This window comes from Mirounga leonina, unplaced genomic scaffold (genome assembly GCF_011800145.1).
Source record: "Mirounga leonina isolate KUSES-001 unplaced genomic scaffold, KU_Mleo_1.0 Mir_180, whole genome shotgun sequence".
Classification (NCBI taxonomy): Eukaryota; Metazoa; Chordata; class Mammalia; order Carnivora; family Phocidae; genus Mirounga; species Mirounga leonina.
In genome coordinates, this window is record NW_023270469.1 from 16,474,307 (window position 1) to 16,500,858 (window position 26,552).

The 26,552-nt window shown below is 42.5% G+C and overlaps 2 protein-coding genes across 8 annotated transcripts in view; one reads left to right on the top strand and one right to left on the bottom strand.

Moving 5' to 3' along the window:
• Positions 1–1,432: 1,432 nt before the first annotated feature.
• Positions 1,433–14,616, top strand: NQO1 (NAD(P)H quinone dehydrogenase 1). Of its 2 annotated transcripts, XM_035024878.1 has the most exons (8): positions 1,433–1,847; positions 4,032–4,092; positions 7,719–7,822; positions 8,833–8,997; positions 9,108–9,238; positions 11,839–11,952; positions 12,641–12,742; positions 13,678–14,445. In XM_035024878.1, the coding sequence occupies exons 3-8, from the start codon at positions 7,819–7,821 to the stop codon at positions 13,981–13,983; spliced, it is 822 nt and encodes a 273-aa protein (XP_034880769.1). In that variant the 5' UTR covers positions 1,433–1,847; positions 4,032–4,092; positions 7,719–7,818; the 3' UTR covers positions 13,984–14,445. The 2 variants fall into 2 exon arrangements, with proteins under 2 accessions (XP_034880769.1, XP_034880770.1); XM_035024879.1 differs by lacking the exon at positions 4,032–4,092 and having other exon boundaries at positions 13,678–14,616.
• Positions 14,617–18,681: 4,065 nt separating this feature from the next.
• The window catches only part of NFAT5 (nuclear factor of activated T cells 5), a 122,965-nt gene continuing 115,094 nt past the window's right edge, over positions 18,682–26,552 (bottom strand). For all 6 annotated transcript variants that reach the window (XM_035024874.1, XM_035024872.1, XM_035024873.1 and 3 more), the window contains one exon: positions 18,682–26,469. The gene's annotated coding sequence lies outside the window, so the exon portion shown is untranslated. The remainder of the gene's footprint in view (positions 26,470–26,552) is intronic.

Below are 26,552 nucleotides of genomic sequence, written 5' to 3' on the forward strand. Positions count from 1 at the left end.
CATCTTGGGGTCATGAGTTCATGCCCCATGTTGGGTATACAAATTACTTAAAAAATAAAATCTTAAAAAAAAACCCACCAGACTTAAAAAATAGTTATTTACCTTGATTACTGCGTTTTTTAGCACACCCTTAGATTTTGCAAAGGTGGGCGCCTGGGTGGCTCAGTCGGTTGAGCAACTGCCTTCGACTCAGGTCATGATCCCAGGGTCCTGGGATCGAGTCCCACATCGGGCTCCCTGCTCTGCGGGGAGCCTGCTTCTCCCTCTCCCACTCCCCCTGCTTGTGTTCCCTCTCTCGCTGTGTCTCTCTCTGTCAAATAAATAAATAAAATCTTTAAAAAAAAAAAAAAGATTTTGCAAAGGTGCACCTCCCATCTCCCTTCCCTCTGAATTTTCTTTTCTAATTTTTCTTAACTTTCAAGTTCTATTTCTTTTGCCTTCCCTTTGAGAGCAAAGGCGTACCTCTGAGATATTGTAGGTCTGGTTGCAGGGAACCGCAACAAAGCAAGTCACATGAATGTTTTGGTTTCCCCGTGCATATAAAAATTTTATGGGTGGCTCAGTCGGTTAAGCAGCTGCCTTTGGCTCAGGCAATGATCCTGGAGTCCCGGGATCAATCCCCACACCGGGCTCCTTGCTCAGCGGGGAGTCTGCTTCTCCCTCTGCCCTTTAGCCCACTTGCGTGCTCTCTCTCTCTTGCTCTCTTTCAAATAAATAAATGAAATCTTAAAAAAAAATTATGTTTACCCCATAGTCTATTAAGTGTGCAATAGCATTATGTCTAACAATGTACATACCTTAATTTAAAAATACTTCATTGTTAAAAAATGCTTATCATCTGAGCTTTCAGTGAGTTATCCTCCCTGATCACAGATCACCACACCAAATATAATGAAAAGGTCTGAATTTTCCAAGAATTACCAAAATGTGACACAGACAGAAAATGAGCAAATGCTGTTGGCAAAAGGGTGCCAGATTTGTTCAATGCGAGGATGCCACAAACTTTCAATTTATAGTTAAAAAAAAAAATGCAGAATCTGCAAAGCACACTAAAACAAGCACAATAAATCCTGTAGGATGAAGACTTCAACTTTCACTTGGTAGAGATTTAGAACTTTTCCCTTCGCTCTGTTCAGTTGCCCCAGGGTTGGACTAGCTCCTGGGGGACAAAACCAATTCGATTCCCGGCACCAAGGGAAATGCATCCTCCGGGACCCCCGAGGGCCGAATCTGAACCTTGCCAAGGAAGAAACCAATTCCCTTTCCCTGGAACAGGCCGGCTATCTCCGAGTCACAGTGACTCAGCGAATCTGAGGCTTAAGGACCACAACCCTGTACACCCTCCTCCGGGTCTGCCCCATTCCGTGCGAAGGCGCTGTCCCGAGGCTGGGAGAGGCGCCAGGGTGCGCCGGGACTCCCCCGGAAACTTCCCCCTGCTGGCCCCAGGTGGTTTCTGGACAGAGTCCAGATGGGCATGCCTCCCACCCGCACCCAGACCCTCTAGCCGCGCCCGCCTCCCCCGCCCCCTGCGTCCTCAGCGCCCCCTTCTTCCACGTCGGGGGTCCCTACTCCAGCTCCCAGACTCCGCTTCCCTCCCAGAACCGCAGCCCCGGCGCGCCCCGCCCTGCGCCCCAGGGTCCCAGCGGCCGGCTCCGCCCCGGCGGGCCCCCGCTCCGGGGGCTGGGCTCGGGGAGCTATAAAGTGGCGGGCGCTCTGCAGGCGGCACGCCGGACCCCAGCCTCTGCCCGACGGCCGTGTCCCCCACCCCCGCGAGGACTCTGCCTCGGCCAGGGTCGCCCTGACAACCAGCAGCACAGCCAATCAACGCACCGCCGGAGGCCTGGCTGGTGAGTGCCGCGCCGCCGCGCTCCAGAGCAGGAACCCCCACCGCCTCAGCCCCCCAGCAGAGGCGCCCCCAGCCCTCGTTTGTCTGCGGGAGCCCCGGGGGGGCTTAGCTCTCAGTTTTTCTCCGTGACTCAAAACAGAAAAAGCAAAGGCATTAGGATCCCGGAGGAGCCCTTGACCAGACACTGCGGGAAGGAGAGCTCCTGTTTCTATCCCAGCCCCACGAACCGGGGTGGGGGTTTGAAAGAGACTTGACCTCGGTAGCAAAAAAACTGCCTCCAAAATAGGTCGGAAACCGGTCGTCCAAGGCCAGATCTGGCCCACTGGCATAACTTCTTTGGCCTTATAGAATTTAAAACATTTTGGTATAAGTTGCTAGTATTTACAATAAAGATAGGTGATTTCGTTTAAAAAGGTGAATTATCTGCTTTTGGAGGGAAATTAAAAGATCCGGTGATGACTGGAGCTGGGGAAGTTGTTCCCTTTAGTTTGACAGAGACCAGCCCCAGGCTGCCTGGCCAGGAGACAGTTTTGACTGTGACCCTTGGATCGGGCAAACCCGATCCCTGTTCCACTTGGAGTGACAGAGCCTCCCCTCTCCACCATCCACCCCAGGGCACCTGAGGGGTCACAAGTTTATCTGATGCACGCATGGCCTCTAAGACACCCCAGCTGCAAGGCCTGCAGGCGCAGGGAGCTCTTTCCCAGAGAGCCTCATTCCCAGATGGGACAGTGCTACCATTTACAAAGCCATTTCCTCAACTGGGACAGAATTCTACCTTTTTTCAATTTCCTTCCCTCTGAACCTAGTTCCTTTTTCTGAAAACACACATGCAGACAATCTCATCTTGCCAAAAGTTAAGGGAGGGATGAGCTGCTGTTGCAGTTGACAAACTAGAGTTAGAATCTCTGTGAAACAGGCTGCAGCCCACCCAGAGTTTCTAGAAACCTAGAGGAGAAGCATCTGGGAGAGACCGCAGGGCAGCTGACCAGGCTTCCCGCCTGCATCTTAGGGGCGGGTTCTCTCTACTTCATTCTTAGCTGTCCTGAGGGCACTGGCACTCCTCTAGTAGAGGGCAAGAGCTAGTTCCTGATTTTCCAATCTTACAGAATATTCTGTGCATCCAAAGCATTTGTTTGCAACCACAAGGTGCCTCTCACTAGCAGAATGTGAATGCACTAGTAGAAACAGAATGCGCAAAACTGATAGGAGGGCCTGCCCTTATTCTATTTGTGATAGGTTTTCCTTGATTGCTTATTCTTCCTGCCAGAATGATCACGTGGGTAATATAGCTGTTACTGGTAAAGACATCTAGATGTGCTTTACATTAAAACAAGGTGCCACGACCCCTTTCTCTCTCTCTGCCAGCTTTATCTTTTTCTGTCATTAAATTCTTTTTAAAAAAAGTTTTTAAAGGTTTTAATTATTTATTTTGACAGAGAGAGACAGTGAGCACAAGTAGGGGGAGCGGCAGAGGGAGAAGCAGCCTCCCCGCTGAGCAAGGAGCCCAGACGTGGGGCTCGATCCCAAGACCCCGGGATCATGACCTGAGCCAAAGGCAGACGCTTAACCAACTGAGCCACCCAGACGTCCCCGTGTCATTAAGTTCTATGTTGGTCTTAAATGAAACTGCTGCTTGACAGAGTACTGTGCAGTCTGGAATATTCGTGAAAACTTGGTTTCAGATTGGCCTGAGTTTGAAGGCAGAGAATCATAGGAACATTGGAGCCTTAGATAAGGACAGAGGTCAGGTCCCCCAAAACAGTCGGGATGCTTTGGTCACCAGAATGTATGTCTATGGAAAAAAAAAATTGTGTGTTTTTGCACACTGGTGTATCCCAAATGCCTAGAGCAGTGCCTGGTGGGTAGGAGGTGCTCACTCAAGCCCAATGGAGAGGCTCAGAGGATGGGTTAGCGAGAACATGAGCAGTGCACAGGGAGAGAAGAAGTTGGCTGGGGGTGGATACACCAGATTTCAGGACACAGAGAAGGGCGGATGAACAGGGAGCATATTTCACGTAGGGGTGGACTGAAATCTGAAGAGAGCTGCATTATCAAGGGCAGGCTCGGCTGTGGGACGTACAGTGGCTTCTGTGAGGTCAGTGATGTGCCTGGCAAGCAGAAATGAATGTTTAATTAGAAGGACTGATGATAACCCCATCGGACTTTCAAACCTCTTCTTCAGTGGCAGCGCCGCCTGAAGCTGTTCCTCATTGGCCAGCCCTGAAGTGGACGGTTTTCCTCAGGTATTTTGTCCCCTGCCTCCCCTGTCAGGCTAACACTGTTAGTTTTTTTCTCTGCGTGTCTTACTGCCTTTCTCAGGGTAAATCCTGAGAAAATCAAACTTGCCGTGTAGTTAAATGTCAGGAAGGGCCACTGAACCCTTCAAGTTCAAAGACTGCGGGTTTGTCCATGAAGAAGGACCTGGTGACGAGTGACTTGGTGGTGTGTTGGGTAGTGAATCTCCCCTTTACCCTTTCCCTCGGGCAAAGCAGCAAGCCTGCTCTGTTGACTGCAAATGAATGTTCTGTTGTGTGTGCACAACCCTTGACCATTTTCCTACTGCCTTGTTTCCAGGAATCAATATATTCCAGATACTGAACTTTGTTAGTTATATTTCTTGCAAATACGTCCTTCCTGTTTGTGTCTTGGCTCACATGGCTTATGTTTGAGGGCATCATGCATCCTCTAGCTAGGAGCTGATGAGCTCCTTGAAAGCAAGCGACAGATATCCTGATTTTCTCATTTTAGGTGAAGTGCCTTTATATTTTACTACTTAGGAAATGCTTGTTAACACTGATAAGAAAAAAAAAACAACCTTTATATCTATATATAGGTAGGAAGCCAAGAGAATAAAAACTGACAAAGCAGTATTCAGTAAACATTGAGATAACTAATGCAAAGGTAAGTCACAGAGAAAATGCTCATCAGAACTTAATATACTCACATTTCTCCTGAGAGTGGGAAGTCCTGGAGTTGATAAAAAGAAAAACGGGGGTAGGAATTTGTTGAGGCAGCTTCAGGAGCTCCTTTCCCTTTTCCCTGGCTGTCCAAAGCAGATAAATCACTTTCATAGCATTTAAATCCCTTATCAAACTTAGATTCCACCGCCTCTGAGTTTACAGAGCCTGAAGCGCCTCGTGCAAGTTCGGCAACGATCCTCTCGGGCAGGCTGGGGCGGGAAGCAGACACCTGGCTGAATTTAACCCGAAGCAGCTGCTCCCACTGGAGCTCCACCCGTGGACACAACTGTTAGGAGTAGTAACAAACGACGTAGTGATGCCAGTTACCAGGAGCAGGGGTGGTGGGATACGCCACTCTCTGCCATTCTCTGGTCCCTCCCCCCCTGCTGCCTGCACATGGTTGTGTGGATTTATCTCTCTCTCTCAATCTCTCTCTCTCTCTATATATATACATATATATGTATATTTTATTTATTTTATTTTTTTATTTTTAAAGATTTTATTTATTTATTTGAAAGAGAGAATGAGAGAGAGAAAGCATGAGAAGGGGGAGGATCACAGGGAGAAGCAGACTCCCTGCTGAGCAGGGAGCCAAACGTGGGACTCGATCCAGGGACTCCAGGATCATGACCTGAGCCGAAGGCAGTCGCTTAACCAACTGAGCCACCCAGGCGCCCTATTTTATTTTATTTTTTTAGTACTCTCTACACCCAGTATGGGACTTAAACTCACAGCTATGAGATCACGAAGCCCCACACTCCTCTGACTGAGCCAGCCAGGCGCCCCTATTTCTACATATTTTAAAATTATTCCAGTTTCACCACTTACTATGTAAACTTGGGTAACTTGCTTAACTTTTTTTTTATTTAAAAATTTTTTTTAAAGATTTTATTTATTCATTTGAGAGAGAGAGAATGGGAGAGAGAGCACAAGAGGGGGGAGGGTCAGAGGGAGAAGCAGACTCCCTGCCGAGCAGGGAGCCCGATGCAGGACTCGATCCTGGGACTCGATCCTGGGACTCCAGGATCATGACCTGAGCCGAAGGCAGTCGCTTAACCAACTGAGCCACCCAGGCGCCCAAGCTAGCCTAACTTTTCTGTGCCTCAGTGTTCTCATCCATAATATGGGGATACTCACTGTATCCATCTCAGCGTTGCCATGACAACTGCAAAAGGATGCAAAGTACTCTGAGCAGTGTCTGGCACAGAGTAAGCACCCATTAATGCTGTTCTGGCAGAGAAAGGCAAATAGTATTTCACTTGTAATGTAGAATCTAAAAACCCAAACAATGAACAAACAAACAAAAAGACATAGACCCATAAATACAAAAAAACAAAGCGACTTTGCCGGAGGGGAGTGGTATGGGCAAAGGGGCGAAGTGGTTGAAGGGGAGTGGGAGATATGGGCTTCCAGTTATGGAAGGAATAAGTCACGGGGGTAAAACGTACAGCACAGGGAACATGATCAACAGTGTTGTAATGGTGTTGTGTGGTATGGCAGGTGGTAGCTACACTTGGGGTGAGCGTGACCTAATGTACAGACGTGTGGAATCACTGTGGTGTTCACCTGAAACTAAAGTAACATTGTGTGTCAAATATACTTCAGTTAAAATAAAGAAGAAAAAGGGCACCTGGCTGGCTCAGTCGGAGGAGCACGGGATTCTGGGTCTCAGGGTCATGAGTTCGAGCCCCACGTTGGGTATAGAGATTACTTTAAAATAAATAGAACTTTGGGGTGCCTGGGTAGCTCAGACGGTTGGGCATCAGCCTTTGGCTCGGGTCATGATCCTGGGGTCCTGGGATCGAGTCCCATATCGGGCTCTCTCTTCAGCGGGGAGTCTGCTTCTCCCGCTCCCTCTGTGCCCCCTTCATGCTCACGCTCTCTCTCTCTTAAATAAATAAAATCTTTAAAAAAAAAAATAGAACTAAAAAAAATAATAAATGCTGTTCTTGTAAGAGTATAACATGCTTGTTCTAACAACTTTTTTAATACAGGTCCAAAAAAGGTCCAAGGAAAAAAGGAACTCCTTCCCCTCAGTCTCTACCTCCTTGCCATCTCTTACTTAGCTAAGAAAACTATTTTTCCCTCATACCTATATACTGCAAATCTATGTACACATATATGTAGTTTCTTTGTCTTTTTTTTTAAAGTAATGTCTATACCCAGTGTTGGGCTCGAACTCACGACTCCAAGATCTAGAGCTGCACGCTCCAACTGAGCCAGCCAGACACCCCTCTCTGTCTTTTATAAAAATGGGTTCACATTTACTTCATTTTATCAACTAACAATATATCACGGATATCTTTTTTCTGGGTGACTATATATAGTTAACTCTTTCTTGTTAACAACATACTAGTCTGTAGTATGTATGTATGTACCATAATTTATTCAGATACTCCCCATAAATAGTCAGGTTGTATCCCATTTTTGCCAGTGAAAAGAGTAATACAGGATGCAAGGATGATCCTTGTTCATGTATCCTTATGTCCCCATGCTTTTAGTCTATAGAACAGATTCCCCAAAGTTGGAGAGCTAGATCAAAGATTTATGTGTGGGATTTTGTTTTTGTTTTTGTTTTTTGAGAGAGAGAATGATCAGGGAGGGAGGGTGGAGAGGGAGAGAGAGAATCCTAAGCAGACTCCATGCCCGACACAGGGCTCGATCTCAGGCAACCCCTGAGATCGTGACTTGAGCTGAGATCAAGAGTCAGGTGCTTAACCAACTGAGCCACGCAGCGCCCCTAAGATTTATATGTCTTTAAAATTTAAAGAGATTCAGCCTGTTTACTTTCCCTAAAGGTGGAGGCAGGTCATAGTCCCACTGGCAAGGTGCCAGTCTTCCTGCAATCTTCATAGCCCTCAGTGTTGCTTGTCTTAAATTGTTTTGCCAATCCTTTTTTTTTTTTTAAGATTTTATTTATAAGTAATCTCTACATCCAATGTGGGGCCTGAAATCGCAACATCAAGATCAAGAGTCACCTTCCACCAACGGAGCTGCTTTGCTAATCTGATGGGTAAATAATAATATTTCATTTAAATGTGCTTTTCCTGAGGGCACTTCCCTAATGTGCCGGGTGGGGCATTTCTTCCTCTGTGACTAGTGTGCTCATGACCTGGAGTTGTTTTTCTATTGCATGGTCTGTTTGTAGGCGTTCTTTGGGATTTTAACCCTTTGTGGTAAGAGTTGCAGATATCATCTCCTTGTTGATTGTCTTTTGACTTTGTTTATGGTGCCTTCTGGTACACACAAATTTTTTAATTTTTATGTGGCTTTATCTGGCAAGCTTTTCCTTCATGGTTTCTGAATCTCTAGTCTTTCTTAAAAAGTATTCTCTGTCTTGAGGTTATACAAATTCTCCCTTTAGATCTTTACTCTGCCAGGAATTTATTGCTCTAGGTGGTGTGTTTGTGGGATAGTGAAAAAAAACCAAAACAAAACACTCAAAATACATACTGAATACAATAGACGCACCGAAAAGTGCACAAATTCAAAGTGACTTGTCACAGACTTGTGTGATCAGTACCCAGATCAAGAAAGAGAACATTGCCAGTACCCCCAAAGCCCCTTCTCTGCCCTTCCAGTCAGTACCCCTTGACAAGGGGAACCACTGTCCTGACTCCTAACACCTTGTATTAGTTGTCTAAGGGGATAATTCCATTTTCATGCAGATGGCCAATTAAATATGCCAACAAAATTAGTTAGGATGCCTCCTTTATTTGTGGGTACTTTTAAGGAGAAAATATGTTTCTGGCCTCAGTGGGGGGAGCGCATCCCCCAATGCCTAACAAAGCCGACTCTCCTTTTTTTTTTTAAGTTTATTTATTTATTTAGTAATCTCTATGCCCACCGTGAGGCTTGAACTCACAACCCCGAAATCGAGAGTCGCGTGCTTTTCCAGCTGAGCCAGCCAGGCACCCCTGAAGTCGACTCTTGCATTGTGGATCCTGGCGTGGCCGCCCTGGAGCTGAAGCTTTGCTGCGTGGTAACTGCTTTTCTCCGTCTGCCTTGTGTGTGCCTGAGTAGCTAGAAGAGTACTGATCGTCCTGGCCCATCCAGAGAAGACATCCTTCAACTATGCCATGAAGGAGGCAGCAGTAGAGGCCTTGAAGGGGAAAGGATGGGAGGTCACCGTGTCGGACCTCTACGCCATGAACTTCAATCCTGTCATCTCCAGAAAGGACATCACAGGTAGGAGCAGCTCCCCTCCTTAATGAGGTCTCTGTGGCACGTCTCACCGGTGGGTTCTCTGGCGCATCCTTGGCCCCTCCAGCTTCAACCTGTCCTTTTCCTCTCGGCAGGCCCACTGAAGGACCCTGGGACCTTCCAGTATTCCGTGGAGTCTATGCTAGCTTATAAAGAAGGCCGTCTGAGCCCGGATATTGTGGCTGAACAAAAGAAGCTAGAAGCCGCAGACCTTGTGATTTTTCAGGTGTGGTCGGACATCAGAAGGGGTGTCAGGACCCTTGAGTTCTCACTGCCCGAGCCTGGTCCCCTAATCAGCTATGTGATCTCAGAAAAGTCAGTTACCCACTCGAGCGCATTCTCTGTAAAGAAGGGTGATGACTTCAAAGGTGCACCCTTACTCAGATTTATAGACCCGGTGCCCCTGGCCGTACTACTCTTTGAAAATAGGGGACTACAAAGACGACACGTGAGCCTGGAGCTTTTCTTCCGTGAGTGATTCCTTGTGGGATCTCTCATAGTTTGCCGTTAGCCCCCCTTCTCTGCCTCAGCACCCCGACTGGTCTGTGGAGTGAAGCGTGGGAGCCTGACCTCTGCAGTTAGAGCCGCCCAGCTGAAGGGCCCGTGGCCCTGCTTAATGTGTTCCGGCCGCAGAGCGGGGCCTTTCCTCTCCTGGAAGCTGTGTCCCCGCTAGGCAGGCAGTCCTGGATGTGCATATGCTTCTGGCCAGGTCTCTTTCCCGAAAATGCCAGCCTGGACTCAGTGACTTTGCTTCTCCCGGTTCTCACCAGCTTTTTGATACTGAACGTGGGATGTCTAGGACCCTGGAAACTGCACAAGGAGGGTGACGCCAGCTGTGGTTTTTGCAATTATTCAATCAGCTGCAAAGAATCTAAACTTTTAGGTTTTTTATTCGACCCTCAGGCCTGCTGCTGCAGATCAAAGCCACAAGCCATTAGCCAGCGCCCCATAGGACGCCTTCTTGGAGCGCGTTTTCTGCTGCGGTTTATCCTCATGCAGCCAAGGCAGCGGCAGGAGCAGCTTTCAAGTCTGAATCTCATATTTTAGAATTGGAACAGACCCTGGTGGTCTTTTAATTTAGCTTCTATACGATGCCTAAGTTTAATTTACTATCAGTACAGCTGTGCAGGTTGTGCACTGTGAAATAGCAACATCAAAGGGCAATGTATACACTGCAGATTTGTAGACTTACTATAACATGTTACCAAAGGATGACAGGAAAAGTCTTACTATAGAAGAATCAGTGTACTATGTATGATAGTCTTTCTTTTTCTTTCTTTCTTTTTTTAAAGAATTTATTTATTTTGATAGAGACAGAGCGAGAGAGGGAACACAAGCAGGGGGAGTGGGAGAGGGAGAAGCAGGCTCCCCGCGGAGCAGGGAGCCCGACGCGGGGCTCCATCCCAGGACCCTGGGACCATGACCTGAGCCGAAGGCAGACGCTTAACGACTGAGCCACCCAGGCGCCCCATGATAGTCTTTCAACATGCAAATTAAGTGTCCTGAGGAGGAGCATTTTGATTCATACGGAGGTGCCATGTGGGCTAGCCCCCTGCTTACTTCCCTCACTTCTCCAAGAACAACCAGAGGAAGAATAAACTCTTAATATCCTGCAAGCCGAGCAATCCTATTTTCAGCTCTGACTGCAGGACCCTCACAGGGACCAAATCTACTTGTCTAAACAACCTACACATTTCTCTTAAAAGCTGCGATCTGGCCCCTCACAGTTGCAGGGTCATAAAGATAAGAAGCCTCTAGAGATTACTCAAGCCCCTCTTTCCACAGCTAAGGCACATGAGACTTAGGGAAAGTAAGGGGCTTATGGGGCAGAGGTCTTGCATCACGTCAATGGCAGAATCAGGGTGAGAAGACAATCTTGTTTTCAAGCTCGTGTTCCTTCTGTTCGAAAACCCTGCCCCTTTCCCCCTCTCCTATAGGTCAATAACCATTCAAATATCGGAGAAAGATATCAAGTCCTCCAAATTCCTTCTCTGTCCTAATTTTTCTCATGTGGGCGTATTCCATTTGTCATTGTCTTTAAATCCTAAGTCAGGGAGAAGAAATACTAGTATAGTCCCTGTTCTGCTTTTATCAGGACAAGAGACCCCACGACACTTTCTCATGGGAATTCCCTGATAAACCTTAGTCACACGGGTCATTTGTTTGCCCGCATGAGTTCATCCTCATGCGCTGTTTATTCTAAATGATAGGATTTTACATCCGTGAACACAAGGTCCCTGTTTCATTTGTTGATACCACTCCTACTGAAGTGAGCTCTTCAGAAAATATTGATTTAGGCGTCACACATTGAAACAAACTTTGCAATCCTTGCTGTTTACACTTTGCCGCTAAATGTGATTTCAAAGAAACAAACCTTTTATTGTTTTTAAAGATTTGTTTATCTGAGAGAGAGAGTTGGGGGGGAGGGGCAGGCGGAGAGGGAGAGAATCTCAAGCTGATGCCCTGCTGAGGGTGGAGCCCGATGCAGGGTTTGATCTCACGACCCTGAGATCATGACCTGAGCTGAAATCAAGGGTTGGATGCTTAACCAACTGAGCCACCCAGGCGCCCCTCAGAGAAACAAATCTTAATTGCATGTGGCTCTCTTCAGACCTACCGGTAGCAGTTTCTTTAGGCAGAAACAGGAGTGTCAAGTTGACTGACCAAGGACAGTAATTTTAATGTGCTAACTCCTCCAGGAGAAATGACAAGGGCCCCAAGAAAGGTCTGCCCTTCTGTGACGTCCCAGGCAGCTGCTAAGCACCTGAGCCACCCTCTGGGCTGGCGGTGCTCCCGATCTGACCTCTCTGTCCCTCTGCCCCACAGTTCCCGCTGCAGTGGTTTGGAGTCCCTGCCATCCTGAAAGGCTGGTTCGAGCGAGTGCTCATAGGGGAGTTTGCTTATTCGTATGCTGCCATGTATGACAAGGGACCTTTCCAGGTAGGTGGATGGTTCTGCTTTTTCCCTATCAGCTAGATTCTGGGTAGATTCTGTCCTGAGGCAGAGTTTTGAACACAATTAGATACTCAGGTCAGGCTCCTGGGAGAGATGGATAATAAAGGTTTTAGTAGATATTTAGATATGACTTTAGGACTTGCTTTAAAATAGCCCAGGAACCTAAGGGGCAAGGGTAGGAGCTAAAGCGAATACTGAGCGTTGAAGCGGGGGGGGCGGGGGGGGGGCGGGGTAGTGGTGGAAGCGTCTATATTATACTATTTTCTCTATGTATGTTTGACATTTTCCATAATAAAAATTAAAAAAAAAAGAAAATCTATCTTAGTTTTTTAGAGACCCACCTCCTCCACAAGAAACATTTTGAGGCCTCCTGGACACGCGCGTAGCCCTGCGGGGATTCGGGTGGAAGCGACAGAGCCCCGCTTAGGCAGCAGCGGTCGCACACCGGTCTTGTAGTCCCCCGGTTTGCCACCAGCGGTGCCCCGTCGCCCTGGGTGTGACTTCCGGAGCCCCACTGAGCGGCTTAGAGGGGCCCGAGCCGGAAGTGACGGAAGTGACGGAAGTGACGTCAGCGGCAGGTGGGCGCGCTTGTGCGTGCCTCTCCCTGGGGCTGTTTGGTTAACTTCCCATCACCGCGGAGAGGTGGAGGGTGACGACGACTTGCCTTTTACAGAAGAAGAAGACCGTGCTTTCCGTCACCACTGGTGGCAGTGGCTCCATGTATTCCCTGCAGGGTATCCACGGAGACATGAATATCCTTCTCTGGCCAATTCAGGTTACTTGTTTTCAATGACTCTTCGGGGAGGGGGCGGTTAATCAAACGGGCTTTCTGTGGGGTCCAGATCCTCAAGATCGCAGCTGTAAACAGACCTGGGGTGTGAGGATGAGAGCCACGTAATAATTCCCAACTCCAGGGAGCTCCCTTTTAGGGCTCGTCTTCCCCGGCGCCTGCGCTGCAAGGATAACCCGAGTATGCCCACGTGCAAACCTGGCCGCCTCCTAACCAAGGGCTAGCGCAGGTAACCCCTAGATTTGTATAGCCATGTGCCCCGGTCCTCTTCGGATGACCGATACCTCTCTCCAAGCTTCCTGGAGTTCCTTCTCCAAGTTGCTGCTACGGCCTCACAAGCGATTAGAAAATCCTAAGAAATGATTTAGTCCAGCTAACGAGAGTGAAGTGTCGTCTGAGGGAGGCTATTTGGGAGCTGGCCACTGGACTATCAAGATAATCTCTTCTAAGGTAGAGGGTTGGAGAGAAGAGCAAATGAGGTGGCCTCCTTTAAGAGCGGACAACTAATACTGGAGAATAAATTTTAAGAATCATTTCTTGAGACTCCTCTGGTTAAACGGAGAGGCATGAGAAAGGCACATCCGCATGCCTTGGCAAGAGTCGGCTGCCAAGAGGCTGAAACTCCCTTATGTAATAGAGCTTCCGGCATTTTTGGCAGAGGATCCCAAGGCTGGCAGGGTTTCAAGGTTTTATTCATTTAAAAAAGAGCTCAGCTGAATAGGCTAAAATAGGTAACAGCTACGAATAGAGAGCAGGTGAGAGAAAATAGCTATGAATTGATTCTCCGGCGGGAGGCCTCAGGCCCCCCCATATCGGAGTGTCTTTTTAGAAAACCTAGATTAACTTTGGCTGTTTGTATATGGTACAAGCTGTGTAGGGTTTGTTCTGTGACTCATCTCTGTGCTTTTGTGTATCCCCAGAGTGGCACTCTGCATTTCTGTGGCTTCCAAGTCTTGGAACCTCAACTGACATATAGCATTGGGCACACTCCTATGGAGGCCCGAATTCAGATCTTGGAAGGATGGAAGAAACGCCTGGAGAATATCTGGGATGAGACTCCACTGTATTTTGCTCCAAGTAGCCTCTTTGACTTAAGCTTCCAGGCAGGATTCTTAATGAAAAAGGAAGTGCAGAATGAGTGGGAAAACAAGAAATTTGGCCTTTCTGTGGGCCATCATCTGGGCAAGTCCATCCCAACTGACAACCAGATCAAAGCCAGAAAATGAGACTCACAAGACTAGGTTTCCTTCTAAAATGTAGCCAAATCGAGGTTTCTTTTTCAGACTTCCTTGACTTGCTTTAGTCTTTAAGATTTGTGTTTTTTTAAGATGTGTGTTTTTCTTTTTCCACAAGGAATGACTAGGAGACAGAATAGACTCTGTTCGTATATTTTTGGATAGTTTTACTAATTATAACTGATTCTTATGATTGCTATCATGGCAAAATCTGATTAGGCTCAGGAGGCCACTTAGGATATAAAGCAGGGAAAGAAGTAGAAACATTCCAGACAATAATCTTTAAGGTCCTCTACACAATTTAATTCCTCTTGTTAGGGACAAATTTTTAGGGCTAAATCTGGCGAGACAGCATCCAACTCTTCAATGATACATTTTTCTTTTAATTACCTCTCTGTGGCTTATAGCAGAAGGGAATTGCTCAGAGAAAGAAATGACTGAATCTGTCTGACCCAAGGGACTTGTTTGGTAGTTACTAATCTGTGCTTGTTTATGATACTGGCTTTAATTACTGCACAGTGACTAATAATATGCCTAATGTGTTACTCTTCAACTTTTGTTGTTTGTATACAATACCTGCAGATACCTTCAAGTGAAGATAATAAAAGTCTCTTCTTTATCTCAGTCTTCTAATTTAATGTCTGCAGAAATAAGCCAACACATCTGTACACCACATCTGCTGCAATGAATGAATTCAAGAAATAGTTATTCCCAATACTTAACAACAGCCTTCTACAAATAGTATTTTATTTCTTCTGAGCTATATAACACCCTGGAAGGTTTTCTTCTCTATCATAGCTAAACTGATGACTTCCTTTTGGATGCGATTTGGTCCCACAATTTTGGGGATGAAATCGTAATCCTAGAGTTTCGTTAACTCTGAACAATTCTGACATACTTCCAATTTCAGTTATTGAAGTGCGGCTCGCTGTCCTCATAATTCAAGTAGAATATGATGAAAGGCCGCCCTCTTGTGGTGCATTGTAAGGAAACGAGCTATTAGGCAAAGCAAGGTTGCTTGAAACTGGGAACAGGTAAAAGTGGAATCTGTTAGGGAAGACAGGATCAGAGCATACAATAATAAATTATGGCCCCAGGCGCCTGGCTGGCTCATGGAGCATGCAACTCTTGATCTCAGAGTTGTGAGTTCCAGCCCCATGTTGGGTGGAGAGCATTCCTTAAAAATAAAATCTAAAAACAAATGGCCAGATGCCTTCAAGACTTGAGACCTCTCCCAACAGGGCTGCTTCATATTGAATGGTAAAGGAACAACCTATTAAGATCCTCGCAGGGAATCTACAGGACATTTAGAGATCCAGATAAGAGTGTTACAGAAATCAAGAAAAACCTAGAATTCAGTAAACAAATGCCGAGGGGCAGCGGTATTTATTGTGATTTGCCCGATGTATTCCGATTTACCCAGTCAGTGGGCTAGGTACTCGGCTAGGCACTGGGACCACAGCAATGAACAAAACCAAGTACTTCGTGCTAGAAGAAAGAGCAGGGTAAGACAGAGACGGAATGTGCGTGGTTTTGTTTTATATAGGGTGATCAAGAAAGATCTGCCCGATAAGGCTACGTTTGAGCAAAGACCTGATAAAGTGAGAGTGAGATGTAGATGCGTGAGAGAAGGCACTCTGGGCAGCGGTGATGGCAGAGGGCAAATATCCAAGGCAGGAACATGCAGTGTGAGGAAGAGAGAGGACATTCGTGTGACTAAAGCAGAGAAAGGAAGAGGGGGCTAGGTCACATAGCCGGGGTCAGATCACACAGAGCCTTACAAGCACTGTAAGAAAATAAAGATGGGGAGTGGCTGGAGAGTTTTGGGCAGAGGTATAATATGACTCACGTTTAATTCTGGCTGGTAGGTGAGGAATCAAGTATAAGACAATGATGGAAGCACGACTTATGCTTGTGGGAAAGTGTGACAATCTAGTTAATAAATGCTTTGAGCAACAGAGGTGTCAAGAAGTGGATGTTTTTATAAGGTTGAATATATTTCAAAGGTTGACGTAACAGTATTTGGTAAAGGATTGGATCTGGGTCAAATAAAAATTAACTCGAAGGTATTTTGGCTTAAGCAGCTGGAAGAATGGAGACTCTCATTTGCTAAGATGATCAAGAATCAGGAAAGCATATTGGGGGCAGAAGTTGGGGTCGGGAAGGGTGAAATCAAAATTTGACTTCAGACATTTTATGTTTGAGATGGATGTCTATTAAGGGTAATAGGAACCTGGACTTAGGGGAGAAGTTATGACTAGAGGCATACATATGGGCATCTTCAACATAGATATAGCATATGATGCAATGTCATGGATGAGATTACCTAGGAAATAAATTGCGAAAGAGAAGAGATCTGCTGATTGACCTACGACTCTCCGGTGTTAGGTCAAGAAGATGAAAATAAAAAAAAGTGCCCAGCAGAGCAGAAGAGCTGAGCGTGGGGTCCTGAAAGCTAAGAGAAGAGAGTGTTTCAAAGAGGGAGTGATTGAGTATGTCAAATAGTACTCATAAGCCAAGTAGGATAGGTCTGAGAATTGACCTTTGCATAAAGTCATGTGGAGGCCCCTGGTAATTTTGACAAGAGATATTTCGGGGGAGTGGTTTCATGAAAGCCTGATTGGAATGGGTTCAATAAAGAATGGAAGGAGAGGAAGTGGAAACTTTGTGTACAGACTTGTGTGGTCAAAGAAAGTTATTTGATTTTTTTAAGAGAGAAGGGACATTACAGCAAATTTATATGCCAGTAGGAATGACTCAGAGAAAAGGTTTTGATACTGGAGAAAGAAGACAATTACAGGAACAGGTCTTTGAAAAAAACAAAGCACAAAAGGATATGGGATCTAGTGCACAAGGGACAGAATAGCTAAGTAGTGTCAGGACTAGTAATACTAAAACAAGGTAACACTTATTAGGCACTTACTGCGTGCCAGGAACTAAGTAATTTTACATGGATTAATTTACTTAGTTCTTTTTTTTTTTTAAAGATTTTTTTTTTTTTTTTTTTTTTTTGACAGAGATAGAGAGCGAGCCCAAGTAGGCAGACAGGCAGATGGAGAGGGAGAAGCAGGCTCTCCACTGAGCAGGGAGCCAGGCGTGGGGCTCGATCCCAAGACCCCAGGATCATGACCCGAGCCGAAGGCAGCCACTTAACCGACTGAGCCACCCAGGCACCCCTCTACTTAGTTCTTGCAATAACCCTAAGAGGAGGGTTTTATTTTTGTTTCTACTTTGTAAGTAAGGAGATGGAGGAATGCAGAGGTTAAACAGCACGTGCAGGAGCCTGGAACTCCACTGAGGTGGGCAAACTCAAGAGCCTATGCTTTTAAATACTACACTGACTGTATTGCCTCAGCGGAAGCAGGGACAGCGGCACCATGGAAGAGGGCACTAGAGCGGCAATGAATAACTCTTCTTGACAGCAAGACCATTAAGTGTTGCTGTTGAGAAACTGTAGCTGCTTTTATGCTTCTAGAGTCCTTGTTGTGTCCCGAGCAGGCATAAATGATGCTCCAATTCTCTTACAGGCCCGATTCCATGGCTGCTGAGAATGTTTGCTCCTTACAACATGACAGAGGAGTACTCTGACCAGCCTGGAGTAAAGCCGGACAACCACCTCCCTTGTTCTGGACACTGTAACTTCAATTATGTAACCCAGGATTGCATCAGCTTTCCTGGCAGCCACGGTATAGCCTCAACTTCAGATCAGTCTTTTGCCCACACCGGCTGTTTTTTTTTTATTATTATTTTAAAAAAATTTTTTTAAATTAAAATTTTAGGTCGTTAACATACAGTGCAGTATTGGTTTCTGGAGTAGAATTCAGTGATTCCTAACTTACAACACCCAGTGCCCATCCTAACAATTGCCCTCCTTAATACCCATCACCCATCTAACCCATCCGCCACCCTTTTTGATATTTATACTTACGGAATTTCATTTCATTATCACTCCTTTCCAGTGCTGCTGGAAGTCAATTAAGGCCAAAAGACAACTTTTAAACACATTTAGAACAATGGCAGCATTGTTGAAATATATACAGCCTCCTAAAACAACTCGTGTGTGTATACATTTGCATATGCTGAGAATTCAGTCACTTTCATAGAGTCAACAGACACAGACTATATGTGATAAGAAGGTATAAACATACTGTTCAAAGCACTGCTTCTGAAGTTTCAGTTATTTATATATCAAATTCATGATATCTATGTATCATCTATATTTGTTTTTAATATCACTTATATTTGCCCAAAGTCTAGTAGGTGGACATAGATTTTTTCTAATGCACATAGACATATATATGTTTACTCATGTCTCATTTTGAATACTGCTAGTGATATGTTATATAGACACCACATATTGGTAAACACTAATTTATGTATGTGAAAGAACTGACAGAAGAACAACAAAAAGAGATTATTGCCTCTGGATGTTTGAGGGCTGGGGAGATTTGGTTTTTATCAAAATCACCTCTGTGCTACATGATTTGCTACCACACTGAGTCACTTTGTATGCTGCCCGGGAAAACTACTAGGCACAAAGTAAATGCTCAAAAATAGATCTGTATCTTCGTACCTTTTCCAAATGATTTTATAATTTCAGCCACATACTCACGTTGCTCAAAACTGACATTCATGGATATGGATTCATTCACAAAGTTTGAGGAAAAAAGACAGTTACCCACTGCAAAATGAAAACTTTCAATGTTTTATTTTTGACTGCAGCTGTTTACAGAAATATAGTTGCGAGTATACAAATGTTCCAATAGAAGCAAAATATCTTTTTAATATTTAACAAGTTATCACAGATAGCTAAAAACATAGATGCAAATGAAATTCCCCCACAGAACAAACTGAAAATATCTGGTGTCAGTGCTCTGAAATCCCAACTATGAAAGCCATATACACAAAAATGTAATCCTTATATCATTGCAGGACAATGGAAGAAGGCAGTTCAGTGGTTGACCAGTGTGCTCAAGCAAAATAAAATAAAATTAAAAAATTTAAATGGCAGAATGGTAACTAAAGCACTTGTTAATGAAATATTTGCAGTATGTTAATTAAAAGACTAGGTAAAAGAAGTGAATAAAACTCAGTAAAAGTTGACCCAAAAAAGTAGCCACTACTTGGAGCTTATCAATTAGAAGGGAACAAGGTGAGCAGATACATTCATTAGCTCAAAAGAAATTAGCTCAGTGTCACTGGAATCAATTTGTAGTTACTAAAGTCATAAACACTTCAGTGCAGGACAGTTCTTTATTGGACGCATTAGTCTGATTCCAAAGCCACTCTCAAACATCTGAGATGGTGTGTGTGTATGTGTGTGTGTTGTCCTGAGGTTCATCAGCTAAAATAAGAAGCAACCCCTAAAACTATTTCAAACCAAATTCCTTCTGGGGAAAAAAGAGAGCAAGGATGATATGGTTAAACACGGGTCTTTGAAAAGAGATATTACAAGTTGGAGTCAAATAGAATTGTGGTAGAATGCTTTGGATAGAGGAATATATTATGCAATAAAGTGGGGAAAAGGGGAAAGGGAACAAGAAAGGAGGAATGTACCTAGAGCATCTCCCCACGGTTTGCCTATGTATTGCCAGCACCAAGGTTTGTAGAGTAAGCCACTTACATTTCCACTGCTAGTGTTAAGCAAAGACAGCAGTGGTGATTTTTATAAAGTGAGTATACAATTATTTTTATTTTGAATGTGCATTTTTCTTCCATGAGTTAATTAATTGGGTGATTTGTAAACAGTGGAAGGAAGATTACAGCAATTATGAAGGTACTGAATTACACATGGAGATTAAAGTGAATGGATAAATCTACTTATCTTGTTAGTTTATATTCACCATGAGGCATACAATTGAGAAGGGAGAAGTGCCCAGATTATATAATGCACTGCTTGTCCAATATCTATTTTAGTAAATAATGCTTGTCTGAAGCATAAGTTCCAAGAATAGCTAACTGCATCAGTTCTCATACAAACCAAGCTACTTTTAAATAAGTTTCACCTATTTAAAAAAGAAATTAAATAAGGTGCTTTGTGGACCTGGCCAGCCATCTTGTTAAACATCTCAGATACAAATATGAATACAAGGAATGATGTTCTGAGGGTTGGTCTAGCCAGACCAAAATTGTGGTCTGCTGGTAAAGTAAGAGGCAATGAAAAGAAAACTTGTAATATCACTGCCCATAATGTACCCATTTCATGGATAAACAGGAGACTTTAGCACCCGTCAATTGTTTTAGCTACTTAAATATCATTAACAATTAAAAGAAATATAGAAGATTGCACCTATATATTTAAATCAGTCATTTAATGTAAACTTTTTAGTACATGGTAGTAAAATGCCAAACTAAGTTAACTGAATTATCAGTAAACTGTTTATGTATATAAAACATACTATATTTCTATAGGCAGTACTGAGAATAAATTATCATTGCCAATAAATGATTATGGATAACCAGGTTAAGCTGAATTTACATAAAGAACAATATACATAACTGTTTGTATGACTGCGGGGGGGAACATTTCTAGATCTTACTGTATAACACTTACTCCAGTGGTTTTCAAATGAGCATACATCAGAATCACCTGAACGGCTTGTTAAAACACAGACTGCTAGGCCCCGTGCCAGAGTTTCTGATTCAGTATGTCTATGATAGGGCCCCAAATCTGCATTTCTAACTAGTTCCCAAGTGATACTGACATTGGCTGGTGGGCTTTGAAAACCACTGGTTTATACTGTTTATGTAGAAAACTATATACTACAAGGTTCTTATAAACATGACACAAAATATACTGGAAGAGAGCTGGTTTTAATTAAGTCTCAAACATATAGATTAGCAAGCTGAACATTTAATATTTCTAAAATGATTTGCTGAAGTGGAATAATTTCCTCATATAGTCAATTACATTTCAAAGTCTTCAGTCCTACTATACAGTCATTTTAGAAAATATTCACGTAACACTTACACCCAGCTGGCTATCCAAAGTAAAAAGGGACATAAATAGTTAAATGTATTCATTAAGAAGGAATCATCACCACAGAGCATTCTTGACTTCTTTGGAATGATTAAAGTGCATAATATCATGAGGGTATTAAGAATACTGCATAAAGCTTTGCAGTCTTCAGAGACTCTAAGTCAAAGAAATACTCACACGGGGAAAGCAGCTCTATCCCCAAGCTACTGCTATCCTGCTCTCTCGATAGACACCACCACTGCAGTAAGGAGCTACAGAAGAGGCAAAATTAACAAAAACCAGAGGGACACTCAATCCAACTGTATCCTGTTGAAAGGAATCATTATCTTCGTTCTAGCGGGATTCCAAAATAACTTCTTTATTTCCTTTGACACTATTTTTCGTAAAGATTACGAAGGTTCTGACAGGTAAGAGGTGCACTACAATGAATTACATGGCCTTGTCTAGTTAGAAAAGTTGACATTACCAGCTTTTACCTGAACCATGTGGTTTTCATCCATCTAATAAGATCAGAGAAGATGCTTTAAATATTTCCTTCCTGAAATTTAACTACAAACATTTGTGCACATGAAGTCTCACAGATAACAAAATTTTCATTAGCATTCATATAAGACCTATCATTAGTTGGTCAAGATGAAGACAAATTTAGATAATTTATATAAAACTGAAAGAGTATAATTCTATAATCTATTACTTACCATCCCTCAAAGGAACAATTCTAGCAATGTATCTTCTCTGTTACTCTTAGGCCAAAGGGAGAAATTTATGAAGTTGTTTTCTACTGTGATCGAAAAATGGAGAAAAGAATGGCTAAATGAAAAAACTAAAGTTGGGGCCTAGTGAAATCATCTGTGTATTTGTTTTTGGCAATAGTGAAAAATGAAATTACAAGAAAGGGGCACTATCATGGTAAAAAGGCACTTTTCCATAAGTATTTGATCTTGATATAAAATATTAATTTAAAAAAATTTCCTGAAAGTGGAGTAAAAATAGAATTTTATTAATGAATGAGGCTAGAATGGCATGAAAACAAATGGGGATTAAAGAAGTAAGTAGAGCACTGGGACAATTCACAAGTGACACTAAGTTACTCTGATATTTACTGCATTATGAACATTATGTCCATGATTTAGGTCTAGTGACACAAATAAGCAGAGGAGAAAACCTCTTTTTAATATGTTATGAGATTCTACTAACCTAACTTACTAAGGCATGTACTCTTGAGTTATTTTTCTAATAAAGCTGCTGAACTATACAGTCTCTGTCTTCACTGAGTCCCTCCTTATAACATGGCTGCACTGGGTAGGGATGAAGCCTGTGGTCATGAAGCAGCATAAAGCTAACAGGCCTCATATAATTTTCAATTAATTAGAAAAAAAATTAACTAGGGAACAGGTATTACAACAGAAATTTTCATGAGAACAATGAAAAATTCTCAAATTACTCCTTGTGAGTATAAGTCATGTTTATTTTGAGACTTTGATTATTATCGCATTTAATTCTGATCTTTAATCACTGATCTATCTAAACAGATTTCACTTTTCCAAAACAAGTGTCTAAAACAGTTTAAATGGTCAAAAGGAATTATCTTAGTTCTAGAGGGACTCAGATATAATTTCTTTCTCATTTCCTTTGACATTATTTTTCCTAGGCAGATTAACTGAAGTTGTGATGGACAAGAAATGCACTATAATGAAATTTCCAACTATAGCATATACAATATTACCAAAAAAGAAAAGAAAGGAAGGAAGGGAGATCCTTCGTTAATTCTGCTTTTATATTAAACTAAGCCCTTTGAAAACCTGTTCTAGGGAGACTGGCAAAACAGACTTGTACTGACTAAGTAACAGCACAATACAAAGGTAACCTGATAAAGCTCAGAAGCCAATATGACTTCTAGTTATCTTCTCCCATGTTGGTGTGGATCTATAATGGAATGACAATAATGAGTAACACACACACACACACACACACAGAGATAAGCTCCAAGCATTAAGGTGAGTTGCTAAAAGCAAGAGCAATTGAATGTAACAATATAAAGGAATAAAAAAGGTTCATAGTTTATTTAGGTCCTTCTGCCATAAATAAATTTAATTGTTGCTTCCAAGGCCTTCGCTGGCTCATGGAGTCTCTCCCATATGTAGTTATAAGTTGTAACAGTAATCTGGAAATTGTATTATTAGCACAAGTATCAACCACTGACTACTGAGCTAACTCTTCATAAGAAGACAAATGCTTTTTGCAACCAAATATTCAGAATGCTGTACTTAACATTGACCTTTAGGTGTAAGGAACATTAAACAATGTTAAAAAAAAATCATCGTTATTGAATAAGAATATGGTAGCATAGCACAGCCCTTGTATAAATAACCACAAAATTTATGAAAACAAAAATTGGGTTTTCTGCCTCCATCCAATCAAGCCACTATACAGTTCAGGTGTATGTTCTGTTCTAAACTTAGATACTATAAAACAGAAAATTGGTCCCTGGTGACTTGGCATTGGCAATCAGCATTTTATAATGATAAGCCTCTTGCTAAATGACAGAACAGAAGTCAGCACACAAGCCAGTCTTCTTGCCACCACTTCGTCCACAGAGCAGTATTAACAAACATTCTAATTGGAACTTGGTGAACAAATAGACTTCCTGAGTCTCCTGTGTAATCTTTTAGGAAAAAAGTCAGAAAACTCAGAAATAAACTTACAGTATTTTATTTCTACTTCTTATTTTTATACCTGCTGGGTAAGCCACCTCTTTATACCTCTGCAGTTAGAGTTCTACATTTTAAAACTGAAGCACTGGATTGTGTGGCTGGTCCTTCTTATAACCTGAACAATATATTGGGTAATTTTTCCTGATGGGGTGGGGAGAGATGATATATTGAGGAAAATGCTTTTGGTTCAGAGAATTTATAAAGTAGCTCTGGATATTACAAGATGGGGAAAATGTTATTAAAATTACAAACATGGGATATTTTTTTAGTGTCATAAATAAAAGGCATAGAATACAGAAAGCCAATTAATAATAACAATAACAACAATAAAATATTAAATATATAGTGAGCAAGGACTGAATGGCTCGTTCTTGTGAAACACCATTTGATACAACTGCCTAGATGGGTCTCCTTACTCTAACATTTTGCTGAGTGAAAGATCCAGCAAACACACAGTAAGCTGCCTTTAGCCCACTAAAAACATCAAGGAACTGCCCGATGGAATGGCCACAGATGAACAGGTCATTTGTTTCAAAAGATACTTAAATACTCAATAAAGACATAACAAACCCCCCCTCACTGTTATCAGACGCCACGTTGTGGTAGAACATCAGACAAACTCACAAATTTACCACAAAAATGTGTGGCAAAAAAAGAATAGTTTATATATATGTATATATATAAATTTCTATATTTATGCCAATGTACTCACTCAGTACAAATAGCAAAATAGTATACCATTTCCTAAATACAAAATATAGCTTTCCAAAAAAATGAAACACACATTAGATATAAACCATCCAAAACTTGAACGATTGAAAACTGTATTCAAAAGTAAATGACCCAGAGTAGGTCTCTTTCTGAAAAGTTCCCTTCATATCGGCAAGAAGCCTGTACTACTGAAAACGTAATTCAATGCCTCTCAATCAGAGAGAGAAAGAAAGAAAGGGTTGGGGGTGGAGGAACGAATATATAAGAACAAAGAGAAAAAACAAATTAGAAGAAGAGCACGTTCAAAGAACCAAGGAAGACCACAAAAAGGGGGAAAAAATCTGGCTATATAAACAAAACCAACACCACAATTCTACAAAGTTCAACTAAATGTATAGGATAGAAAAAAATTAAAAACAAACAAACAGAAAAGTAGCCTTCAACAATCATTTAACAGGCTATTTTCTTGTACACTTAAAAAAAAAAAACAAATGAAAGGGACATGAATACCAAAACATCTTATCTACATATAGAAGCCACACACAATTTGGCCTTGAACTGTATTAACAGCTTTCTACATGCCAAAAGGAAAATAAGACATAAGCATGTGTCCAGAAACAGGTTGTAGTGAGAAGCAGGCATCCCATGGGTGGCAAGAACACCCAGAACTGTATAACTAATGCTGCAACTGCAAATTCTGGAGTGTGTAATTTTGCTCTCTATAGATGTAACACAAGTTAATTCATTTTAAGTCAATGATATGACCCTGTAAAGCCTAAGGCTTGTGGGAACCATCAGATAAGTGACCACTTCAAACTGTAAAGCACTGAGGTGACAAGTGAATTACACTCACTGCAGTTCAGGAAGAAGTGATGTTTCAAGAAATTTTAGTTTGCCTTTTTTTTTTTTTTAATTAAAATGTACACTGTTTCCTATTAGAGGGAAAATTTGAAGACTTCAGAACAGCACCGTTCATGGAAACAAATGAATGCATTGTTTCTTGTGTCTCAGGAATCCGCTCCCCTCCATCCTGAAAGGGTAGCCCCCTGCCCTGCCTGTGCTGCAGGACTTGCTGGGTTACCCCAGACCGAAGTGGCCTTTTCCTTTAACTTGCTACAGGGTCACAAAGCTAGTAGTATATTACTAATTGTCTAAAATAAAGTGAAGGAGAGGGGGAGAAGAATATAAATGAATATAAAAAGGAAACATCGGTCCACGACTGGGGTAAGAAGAAAGCAGACTCAAATTGCTGTGTCAGTTTTAAACTGCCATAGGAGGATATCAGAACATAATTTACCACATATTATCCCCTTCATTTTTTGATAGAGCAAGATAATTATTCTTCTATGCACAGTTATGGCTAAACCCCTTAAGAGAAACACAGAGAATTAACAACTCTCCGAAAAATAAAATCAATAGCATTTCAATTCTTCCTAGTTTGTGTGTTGTCTGCCTTTGTGATAAATAAAGAGGTCTCTTACATGTGCAGAGCTCTTAATACAGCTTACTTGTCAGAATGTTACCCCTTCAGTTTCTCCATAAAAACTGAAAAAAAGATTCCTTCACTTTGGCCAACAGCTGTGCTTTTTATATTGAAAAATCACAGCCTTAAGTTTTAGTTGCTATTTGAACTTTCCTTTTTCAAAAGCCATTACTTGACTAAAACGATGCAGGAAAGAAAATATGAATAAAGAACAAAAGTAAACATGACATTATGAATTACTTTCTAATAGCAATAATAACTGAGCAGTCCAGCTTTTGGATTTAAACTGTACTTTTAAAGAAATAGCTCCTAGGAAAATAGCAACAATTAATTCTGTCAGCTGGAAACTCAAAAGGATTCTCAGTCATCACTGTTATTAGGAATATAAAATATGAAGATGTTAACAATGGTGGCTAATCACTGCAACAGGCAGCACAGATGTGCTCTTTTGCAGTAAGAGTAAAATCTATCCATTTACTCAATCACAGTTTTTCATACTTTGTTTTGTTTTTAAAGTAACAGTTCAAAAATCCTTATGGAATCACATGATCTCAGGACATCTTGGAATCAGAATTTTCTTCATGGAATTTCTAAAAAAGAAGGAGAAGTTGAATATAACTCACTAGGGAGTGAAAGCATTCAGAAATTTCCCGTTACCCTGAATGACCCCAAA

Excerpts from the sequence above, each read along its gene's own strand:
- NQO1 (XM_035024879.1), top strand. Across the intron at positions 9,239-11,838 it reads CAGACCTTGTGATTTTTCAG|TTCCCGCTGCAGTGGTTTGG; the intron begins GTGTGGTCGGAC and ends TCTGCCCCACAG. Across the intron at positions 12,743-13,677 it reads TCCTTCTCTGGCCAATTCAG|AGTGGCACTCTGCATTTCTG; the intron begins GTTACTTGTTTT and ends GTGTATCCCCAG.